Source organism: Sinocyclocheilus rhinocerous, unplaced genomic scaffold (genome assembly GCF_001515625.1).
Source record: "Sinocyclocheilus rhinocerous isolate Xijiao unplaced genomic scaffold, SAMN03320098_v1.1 scaffold3986, whole genome shotgun sequence".
NCBI lineage: Eukaryota > Metazoa > Chordata > Actinopteri > Cypriniformes > Cyprinidae > Sinocyclocheilus > Sinocyclocheilus rhinocerous.
Window position 1 is genome coordinate 76,310 of NW_015655629.1, and position 11,581 is coordinate 87,890.

The 11,581-nt window shown below is 35.0% G+C and overlaps 1 protein-coding gene across 1 annotated transcript in view; it reads right to left on the reverse strand.

Moving 5' to 3' along the window:
* LOC107718847 (calcium/calmodulin-dependent protein kinase type 1-like) overlaps positions 1–9,733 on the reverse strand; it is a 16,251-nt gene extending 6,518 nt beyond the window's left edge. Inside the window, exons 1-3 of the mRNA XM_016526089.1 lie at positions 9,561–9,733; positions 3,550–3,624; positions 446–584 (exon numbers count right to left, since the gene is read on the reverse strand). Of these exons, the coding sequence (XP_016381575.1) occupies positions 446–584; positions 3,550–3,624; positions 9,561–9,718 (372 nt within the window). The 5' untranslated portion in view covers positions 9,719–9,733. The remainder of the gene's footprint in view (positions 1–445; positions 585–3,549; positions 3,625–9,560) is intronic.
* Between the last annotated feature and the right edge of the window lie 1,848 nt (positions 9,734–11,581).

Consider the following 11,581-nt stretch of genomic DNA (forward strand, 5'->3'; position numbering starts at 1 on the left):
GGAACGGAGACGTCACGTCCCGTCGCCACAGCTCCTGTACCACCGCTGAGCGGCCGGGTCACCGGCTCGGCTCCTCAGCGAAAACCTGAATATGCGTTGCATCTGCTGCCTACTTATACTCACGCTGTGATCAGCGGCAGCTGGATGCAATAATCGCATGCCAATGTGCATTGGCTTGTTTAGTTTACACTCGAAGTAGATTGGTCTCTCTAAGCGAGATCCCAATTCGTCGGTCATCCGACGTGACATCTCCGTTCCCTCCTTCAGGGAACGAGGGTTACCATACGTAACCGAGACGGACTACTGAATGAAATAATTAAGCTCTATGGATGGGAAGAAAAGATTTCAAGCTTTCATAACAGATTTCTGACACTCTTTGGTTGAAAATTACTCCTGTAATCTGCTTCATTAGACCTGTTTTGCTCCAGACCGACTGCCGTCTCACCTTCAGGTCTCTGTGCACGATGCCCATGTCGTGCAGGTACTTCACAGCGTCTAGGATCTGCTGGATGAGCTTACTGGCATCCTTTTCAGTGTAAAATCCTTTTTCCACAATCCTGTCGAAGAGTTCGCCACCGGCCACTCTGCCAATGGAAAAACAGAGAGATGCTTGCAAAGCTGTCTTTGGTTTCTGTTTCTTTCACACACACACACACACACCAACACATGCTCACTCACTCTTGTTGGTTTTTGTTTTTTTACTCTAGACAGACTGGCGCACAGCAGGATCACAGCAGAACCACATGCTGATGCTGTACTGCATCTCAACCACCAGAGGAAGCTGTTTTACTCTTTTTATGTTGAAAGACTGGGTAGTCCCTCTCTCTTTCACACACAAGTTTAGTTAAGTAAACTTCAAAGATGACTAATTTAAGTTCTGTAGCAGGAAGTTGATTTCATTCCTTAGAAGTGGTTACACTATCTATACTAACAGATTAATGATTATTCTCATGCATTAAAAAAAAAATACCATGGTAATATCAAGGAGTTTAGACGTAGCAAAGTAATGCTATGGTGCTGTTTGAAGTACTTTGGAATACCATGTAAGTTCCATGGTATATGAATATGACAATTACTGGTATATATCAAAGTAGCAATACCATGCGATACTATCACTATAAAATGGTGTCACTATTGTAGTGGTGCTTTTTTTGTAATGGTGATCTTGGATAAGTCTAACAAAAAATTAAAACAAACATTTAAAGGAAGAGCTTTTCCACCATTCCTAAAACACTCCAGCTTCTTCTATATGAGTGCATTTCATGGAAATGAAAAATAAATGTCAAAGTCATATTTCACATTAAAATAATAATAATACAAATTGTATTTTGCATACAGAAACTTTTTTATTTTTTTAAAAATGTTTTTTTTTACATTTTTGGATATTTTCTCTTCTAATTATCATTTTCGTAATGCAAAATAAATAAATAAATAAAAGTATTGGGATGAAATATGATCTGTGCATTTCTCTGTGAGATTCACCCATTTGTTGGATGGACAAGACATGCTGTCTATGTGCACTTCCTCCTAACTTCTCAACATAAACAGTGTGGTTACAGTGAAACTTCATTAAGCAGTGACTGTGTTTTGTCTGTTCATGTGTGTAGGATGAAAAGAACGCTGAAGGTGGGATTTCAGTCTGTGGTATTTGAAGCATCAAGACTGTGGGTGCTAACACACACACACACGTACATTACATTATTGTATGGGAAACACGCCACAACCAGACACAGTGAGTTTGGGGCAGAGCTATTTGTTCATTAAACCAATGGCAGATTTAGGCGGAGAGTTCTGTAAAAATTATTTGAAAATCATTGTTTTTGCAATGCTGTTCAATGATGGATAGTGCATTGAAATTACACACTTCACCTTTAAAGGGGTCATATGATGCGATTTCAAGTTTTCCTTTCTCTTTGGAGTGTTACAAGCTGTTCGTGAATAGATAAGATCCCTAAAGTTGCAAAGACTAAAGTCTCAAAATATTCTTTATAAAAGTTAAGACTCGTCCACGCCTTGCTAAAACGCCTTGTTTAAACACGCCCCCACATATCTGTCACTGTGTGGGAAGATTTGCATAACACCGCCCAAATTTATACGCAAAGAAAGAAGGCGTAAGGGGCGTAACATTTCCGTCACACGCTTGAGGCATTCGGCCAACCACAACGCACTGGATAGCTGACCAATCAGAGCACACCTCGCTTTTCAAACCGATGAGCTTTGTAAAAATCAACGCGTTTCAGAAAGGCGAGGCATAGAGGAGATACAATAATGTACAGTATGTGGAAAATAATGTTTTTTTAACCTTAAACCACATAAACACATTTCATTACACCAAATACACAAAATAATGTTCTTTTTTAGCAACGTCATATGACCCCTTTAAACAGTCTGTCATTATTTAAACTGACTGCCCCTCTTCTAGTATTTACCCATACATGGTCTTGAGTTCAGAGAAAATGACAAGAACACTTTTTGGTCTGTTACTCTGGCTCGCTCTTGGCATGCTGCTTTGGACACAATAATTTGAGAAACCTACTGTAACCCTTGTGAAAACGAAGAACACTTTAGCATACTTTTAAACAGAGTACTTATTACAGAAATAATATACTTTAAAATACTATAATTAAGTGTGAAATGAATGTAATGTTTTCGACACTTAATTGCATATTATTAATGATTAAATGAAAAATGTATTGCACTTTAAATTTATATTAAATGCAATAAGTTGACAGGAGTGCTTAAGAGTAGAACTTAAGAGTTTTTGACCCATTTAAGTAGGAATTAAGTAGCAGAATTTCATATTTACTTCTGTTGTCTTTAAAATATGCACTGTGAATGTACTGATAGACATTTACGGAAACTAAAATATGCTTTAATGTCATATATTTGAATATTTTCGTCCTTACACATTTATAAAGATGACACTGAGATTTAGTATATGTAAAATATATTAATTTTAAAAGTAATATCAAATAACAAACAACAGGTAAAATAAGTTTCAGATTTTTATTCAGTTCTTTTAGTTTTAGTATTTAGTAGTCAACACATTAATGTAAGTGCACTTTGTTAAAACATGACAAATGCCACTATAGCACTCCCTCAGGCTGAGAATGCAACACATTCTTGCATTGTGTTATGGATGAATTCTGACATATTTTAGAATACAATGAAAGTGTTTGCATTCATGTGCTTATAGAGAATGTTTTGGGTCTAAATGTCTACATTTATGCATAGTAGCAATTAAAATATTGTAATAATGCCTTTGCATTTTTATTTGTTATATACAAATGCTCTAAAATTTGGCTTTTGGCCTGCATTGAGGTCTTTGGAGATTCATTTACCATAAAAGCCACACAATATCTAAACTTGGAGAGCCTTTAAGACATGGAAATGAATGAGTTTGAGATAAGGAGCTAAAAACGGCAACCAGCACATGGCAGCTGCACTGGATAATAGCTGAATTGTTTGGAGGTTGCTCACATACTCTGTGTGAAAATCATGAAAATAAGGGGGCGATAGCAAAGTTAAAATGAATAATCAATCACTCACAGTTGCATGACAAGGTAGAGGTGTGATTTACTCTCATAGATGTCCTCCAGGGAAACTATGTTGGCATGTTTAATCCTAGGAGAGAAAGAAAAAAATACATGACGTAACAAATATGACACAAGGACTGCCAACTGAGCATAAAATGTATTGAACCTGAAATATTCCTTTAAGGCACGTAACTGATACACAGCATGCAAATTTGTTTGGGTGGAGCCAAAAGTGTCATAGAGTGTTGTAATTAATGTTTGTGTTACTGCAGCCTCACAGCTCATACTAATAGCTTTAATCAGTTTGTCTCCATGAGAGCTGATCTGGCACCAGATCTCTACTCATTCAGACAAATCTCTTCCACAATGCTCTAGTCTAGACCGTTAAACTGACCCAGAGATGCTTCATAAATATTTACCAAGGGGATCTGGAATCATATTTCCTGTTGCCTATAGCCTGAGATGCAATGTAAATATGAAACCAGGTCTGAGTGCATTGACTACTGAGAAAAAGAACAAGAGGAAAACCAGAGAGGGGGGGGAGGGAGAGAGCTCTCATTTGGTTCCATCAAATGTCTCATGCCTAGTACAAACATAGTGTAAGACATGTTACTAACAACAACATAATGTGACATTTCCAGAGCAACTGGCACAGCGTGACACTCGTAGCGAGAAGGCAATGGGCAAAAACATCTCACAAAAGTGTTTCATCTTTAATTTAATCAGTGGCCTTCAGTGGTTCCATAAGTATTTTCCCTACCCATTTTCTTCTCCTTGGGGATTTCAAAACATTCTAGCCATTCAAAACAACCTAGCCATCGACCAAAACTTCCAGCTCTGCGATGGATCACAATAATAAAACTTATTTTAAGCAAAATAGCATTGGAAAATTAGATAAGACAAAGTACAAAACTTTGTATGTAATGTTTCTTTTATTAAGGATTAACTCAAATACTAATTTTATATTGTTAAAACCACAACAGTAAACTAAACAGTCACTGAATATATTGTAGTCTGATTTTTATTATTTTTTATTCACTTAAATGTAGAACTGTACACAACCAAATTTTGGTGTCAGTAGTTTTTTTTATTTTTACAAAATTAATATTTTTATTTAGGAAGGACACATTAAATTGATCAAAATTGACAGTAAAGACATTTATAATGTTACAAAATATTTATATTTCAAATAAATTATTTTCTATTCATCAAAAAATCCTGGGAAAAAAAGTATCACAGTTTCCACAAAAAAATATTAAGCAGCACAACTGTTTTCAACATTGATCATAATAAGACATATTTCTTAAGCAGCAAATCAGCATATCTGAATGATTTCTGAAGGTTCATGTAACATTGAAGACTGGAGTAATGATGCTGAAAATTCAGCTTTGACATCTGAAATAAATTACATTTTAAAAATATATTAAAATTGAACAAAAGTTATTTTAAATTGTAATACATTATAAACATCTGAATGGTAGTATATTTTTATATAAATAAACATAGGTGCATAATACACATTTCTCTATGAAAATATAGTAATTGTAATTTATTTTATAATAGTCATTTTTTATTTATTTTATAAATGTTTATATAAATGTACTCAATTTAAAATCTGCCTGATGCAAGTTTCATCTTTGATGACGTTTCAGGGAACTCCAAATGAACGAATCACTTCATGTGAAGTAAACTCTTTAAGAAATCTCCTCATCAGTGCAGGAAGCAGTGAACACTGCGTAGGAAGCCAGAGAACCAGAACGCAGCTTGTGACATATTGAACAGACTGTACCTCCCTCCCACACAGCCTTGTGTTCATTCTAATTAAATATGCCGTCTATTCTGACTAAAGTCTATGAGGGGGTGGATTTTGTATTAATCTAGTGCATAATAAAGAAGAGTTAAAGCAAAACGTATAAACTAATGTCACACATGTTCCTCCATAACCCCTGAGTCTCGGTCTTCACTGCCCCCACAACAGTCATCAACAGCCCAGCTGATTTTCATTGACTGGATGAATGTTGTGTGACATGTGTGGGCTCTAATTGAGCCAAACGGTGGAATCCCACACACCTCCCCACTGGCAATACGACACGACAGAAGCACCTGAATGAGTCACAGAGTCTCTCTTCCACTCATTCTCATTCTTTCTCTCCTGTCAGCAACACGTACACTCACCCACTGCCCTTCTCGCCTCCTCCCCTTTCATGCATAGTTTTGGCCTCGTTTTTGCCTTCTAAACTACACACCACTCACACCCACACAACCGTGGGCAGTCAGAGATGGCATGATTCCAAAGCAAGGTTATTATTGTTAATGAAATTGAGCATTGGGTTACACTTTATTTTCAGGTGTCCGTGTTACAATGCAATTACACATAAAAGTACTATCAATCAAAGTACTGCCGTGTTATTGAAGGAATAGTAATAAACAGTAATATCAGAAATATCAAAGGAATAGTTCACTCAAAAATGAAAATGTGTTGAAAATTTACTCACCGTCAGGCCATCCAAGATGAAGATGAGTTTGTTTCTTCATTGAAACAGATTTGGAGAAATTTTGCCCAAATTTAGCATTACATCACTTGCTCACCAATGGGTCCACTGCAGTGAATGGGTGCCGTCAGAACGAGAGGTGATTAAAAAAAAAACATTTTCCACATTTTTAACTTCAAACAGTTTATGGATTTGGAACGGGGACTCGTTTGAAGTTAAAATGATTGATTACTTGACGGATGTGTGGAAACATAACGATGATTTGCTTTTTACTCACTGCAGAGGATCCATTGGTGAGCAAGTGGTGTAACAATAATCTTTTTCCAAATCTGTTCAGATGAAGAAACAAACTCATCTACATCTTGGATGGCCTAAAGGTGAGTACATTTTAAGCACATTTTAATTTTTTGGTAAAGTATTTCTTTAATAAACAACACATACTTTCTATAGGTTAAGGTTTGGTTTAGGGTTAGATACTTGTAATTATGAATCATTTACTATTACTATAGTAAGTACAAGTGACGTGTAACAAGGGCACTGTAAAATAAACTTTTACATAGAATAGTTTAACTAAACTCAAAATAAATTTCAAAGATTCAGTGCCATGAACTTTGCAAACTTGGACAGATCCAGACTAGTTTTTCTCTGGTGCGGCCATCTGACACCAGATTTAAGCCGATCACGTCTGTGCTGCTGAATCATAAATGCTTAGAATTATGGTATCACAATTTACTTATGAATGTAGAAGCCATTATATATTTTTACCTCATTTCATTACTCACAAGCACGGTATACACATTGAACTTAAATTTTAATGGTAATGATTTAGCATGGTGCTTTTTCAGTACGGTACATGTGACCATAGATGAAACCATTTGAGGTGATATATTTTTGAAACATAAAAAAAAAAAAACTATGGCTGTCACAATATCAGATTTTCACTACATTATTATAGTGGCCAAAAGAATTCATAATGATATGATATTATAATGATATCATATGATATTATTGCAATATCTATCGTCATCTCAATAAATAAATAAATAAATACAGCTATCAAATTAATCTATTCTTTATTCTCTTTATTTTGTTTCTGTCCTTTTAAGGCCAATTAGTTACACTTGAAATACACACACAACCAGCATTAAGGTGCAATACCACAACCCTAGTTAATAGTAATATTATTGTATGTGTAGTATTAACATGATAATATTTCATTTATTTAAATATCATAACGTCAGTATTGGTATACTGTGACACCCCTACTACAAACAAAATGAAAATTATGTATGAATCATTAAAACCAAATGAAATTGGCAACAAAATACAAAATAAAATAAAAAAAAGACTATAAAAAATGTTCCAAACGGTAATAACCCTGTTTTAAACTACATAGACAGATCTTGCACTTGCTGACAGCAGATATAAGCATGGCCCTCAAGCTGTCCCAGAATGCCGAGCTCTGGTGTGCGCAGTAAGGTCAGTAAGCATGTCTTTCCTTGAGGACACCCTGTCGGATTCAGTGACATAATCTGGATGTCTTACACAATGCTGACATCACAATCCTGCTGCACCATCTCTGTGGGTGATAAAGACTGGGGGACAAATGACAGCTAATCTGTCCAGTTGAGTTGAACTACTAGAGCTTGCTGTCTATATGCACTACATGGGCAGCTGCCTTCTTAGACAGCTTGCTAACTAAAACAGAATCTCATACATGAGTATTTAAAATGATCATCATAAGCAGCAACTTTACACATACTACAAAAAACACACTCACAAGAACCACTCAGAAGACTCTAGGCTCATTTGACTCTATTCCAGTAGAGTTTAGTGTTGACATGTTGCTAAGTTAATGACTTAATGGTAAATCCTAATGAAAAGGAAATTCACCCTATCTATTTTCTTTAATTGGTCTTATTGCGAAAGATTTGTTTATTTATTTATTTATTTATTTTTTGCATGTAATTTCAACAACATTCGACAGACTTCTGATATACGGCAAACATCTCAAATCATTCATTATACTTAAACCCTGCATCATTTTTACAACTGAATCTTATTGCGAAAGATTTGTTTATTTATTTATTTTTTGCATGTAATTTCAACAACATTCGACAGACTTCTGATATACGGCAAACATCTCAAATCATTCATTATACTTAAACCCTGCATCATTTTTACAACTGACTACAAGCTCGCATTCAAGTCTGACTCCATCAACCACAACCCCTTTACATTTCTTCTTTTTAGATATTCATTTCACTTGGATACACTTCAAGTCATGCTGGAAAGATCTACGAGATTTATGACTTGAACGCACATGAACGCCACCACAAAGTCGGGTGTGTCAATGAGAAAACACTTAGGACGCAATGGATGCAGTATTGGTGTAATTATTATTTTTGTTATTTACAATAAAACTAAATACTTTTCGGTGTTGAATGATAATCGAATTCATAATATTTCATAACATTTCATGCAAAATTGCCACTTTGGATGGATTTTTTTTCCCCCAGACTTCTCTATAGAGTTGTAGGCTGGACTCCACCAATCATTTTGTCTGTATAAAGCCCGCCCCTTTCTTACAATCGACTGCAAGCTCACATTGAAATTTGCCTCCATCCAATCAACATCTAATGGACAGAACCAAGTCCCTGCCCTACATACTGTATGTCACAGTATGGAAGAAAATATCTGTCACTACTTCCATTAATTTGCATAAAATACACATCACACACAAATACTGAGTAAAAAATAGTTCATTTTTTTAATAGATTGAACTTTATTATTTTTGGTGTTGAGTGAAAAGTAACATTTTATATTTCACAAAATTTCATTCAACTTGTTCACCATCTTTTTTTCACTTACACTGTATCAGTGCATTCTGTTCTGTCCTTCTCCATAAAGAATGCATTTTTTCTCTCTCCAAAATGAGGTACCTTAGAAGGCAACATAATGTTGCAGCCTACCTTTTGGAACAGTCTTCACGTTGAACCCAATGATGCTTTAAATTGCTGTCTAAGTAAGACAGCTCATTAGGTTTTGCAACAGAGTTAAATAAATAAATGAGGATGCAGTCGATTTTTTAATACCCTAGTTTAATTCTAAGCCCCTTTCACTAGTGCCAGCAGATATTGTTTAGAAATATGACTTTGCAGCAGACTGTGAGTGCTTCCTCATTTGCACGTCGCCTCAAATCTCTCTGCGAATACTGTGCCTCTTTGCCTGTGGTAACCCGGGCAACCCAGACACTAAAAATAGCGTCAGCTGCTCCGGCTTCAGTCATTCCCACAGAGCTTTATGATTCCAGAGGTTTAAACATAAGATTCTTAACACACGCACAAATCACTTACTGTCCTCTCACCCTGAGATAACACAGCTGTTACATATAGATGAAGAACTTCATGGACTTTACAACTATGGGCCTCACTGTTCATACAGCTAGTAGGTGGTGATATTTAATGTGTGTGTGTGTGTGTATGTCATATACATCTGTAAGTGATCTGAAACAGCTGTTTTAAGGACTCACTTGTGGAGCACAGCAATCTCATTTTCAATGCTGTTCTCCTTCCCCTCCAGAGCTTTTTTCGGGATGCATTTTATCGCCACTAGTTTTCTCGTCCTCTTCTCTTCTGCGAGCATCACCTCAGAAAAAGCCCCTCTGTAAGACAAGATCCATATAATCATTCAGAATTCAATAAAACCAGGGGTCCATGAAGGTTCTACAGGGACAGATATACAAAGCATTTAGACTATAAATATCATATACATTTAATAACATTTCTTGACTGTTTGAATAAACATGAACTAAAGATTAAGAAATGAAATATGTAATAAATGTAATAATGTTAGTTAATGTTTTTGATGAAAGCTGTTATTAATTTCATTTTTAATGAAAGTTAGTGTTGAGAAAATCTAGTTTTTTTAATCTTGGGGTCCTTGGGTTGGCTAAGAGTCATTTTTCGATACTTGAAATAAAAATGAAATAAAATATAAATAACACATTACTAAATTATGTTACATTTCTATAATATTAACAAATGAAAATTAGAATTGCCGCATTGGCAACTAACTGAAATAAATAAGTACTAAAATGACTAAAACTGAAATAAAATAAATTAAAGCTACATAGAAATGTAAAAAAAACAAAAGCACATAGCAAAATTATTAAACCTTCAGCTAAAATTAAAATGAAAACTGAAAATATAAGAAAAAAAACTTAATTCGAAATATGAATAAATACCATAATAGCATATAAATAATTCTAAATAACACTGGTTCCTGGGTCAGAAAAGTTGGCAACCCCTAAAACATTAAAGGCAAATACCTATGTGCAAAATTCCTAAAATTGTTGGCATAAGTAACATGCAGCTGGGAAAGCTCTCATTATTTGACTTTTAGTATGACTGTCAAATCTTTCCAGTGAAAGTCAAAGGTGGACTGAATGTTGACTCAGATATACTTGTCTCAACAAGACCTAACCAGAAAAAAACATGGTACAATGGTAAGCAATACAACTCTTCCATTGAAAATTTGCATTCTTATCTAAACCAGCTGTGAATGAGACAAGAATATTTAGCTTCTATTTCTGTGGCCCTGTCCACAAAGGAATCCCATTGGCTCTTAGGTCACTCCATATCGCTGAACATAAAAACATCACATTTAACCATTATAGCTAGTGGATCAGTGAAAGAGAAGGAAAACAGGAAGCAGATGTTAACAGAATTCCTCTGAAAGAATAACAACACAGGCAGCAAGTTCTCAAGAAGAGTTTAAGGAAACAGTTGAAGTACATAACTTAAGGTGACCAGATTTCTGAAATGAAAACTGGGGACATTTCCTAGTTCAGTAGTCAAAATATCACTGAAATCTCACTTGTGATTATGTAAAAAATGGGGACAATATATTTTTGTATGTTTTTTAATTGTTGTGGGTTCCATATATTAATATCATAATTAATAATTACAGTGACGTTTGAGGATCAAACTTACCCTAGTTCCCTTTCAGTCGGTCACTCTCGACGTCACGTCGGATGACCGACGAATTGGGATCTCGCTTAGAGGGACCAATCTACTTCGAGTGTAAACTAAACGAGCCAATGCACATTGGCATGCGATTATTGCATCCAGCTGCTTTTTTAATTGTTGTGGGTTCCATATATTAATATCATAATTAATAATTACAGTGACGTTTGAGGATCAAACTTACCCTAGTTTTTTTAATACAATTCACCAAAAATCACACTATGAAAAATAGTAAATAGTAACTTTTGCAAATAGCAAACATATCAAAACAGTATTGTAACAAAATTATGTCTTTACAAAAACACATTAAAAATAAAACAAATATGAGAGTGTATGATAAATAAAACTGTATTTAGCAAAAATGTTTAATATTTTTAACTCTTAACATTTTCACAAACTGTGAGTACAGTAATTACAACTTTTCAAATTTTATGTTTATGCTTTTGGAAAGGGATGTTTTCTATCCCTAATCAGGCTTATTATTTTGCATTTTAGGCTCATTTTGACCACAAAGTATGTGCTTTCT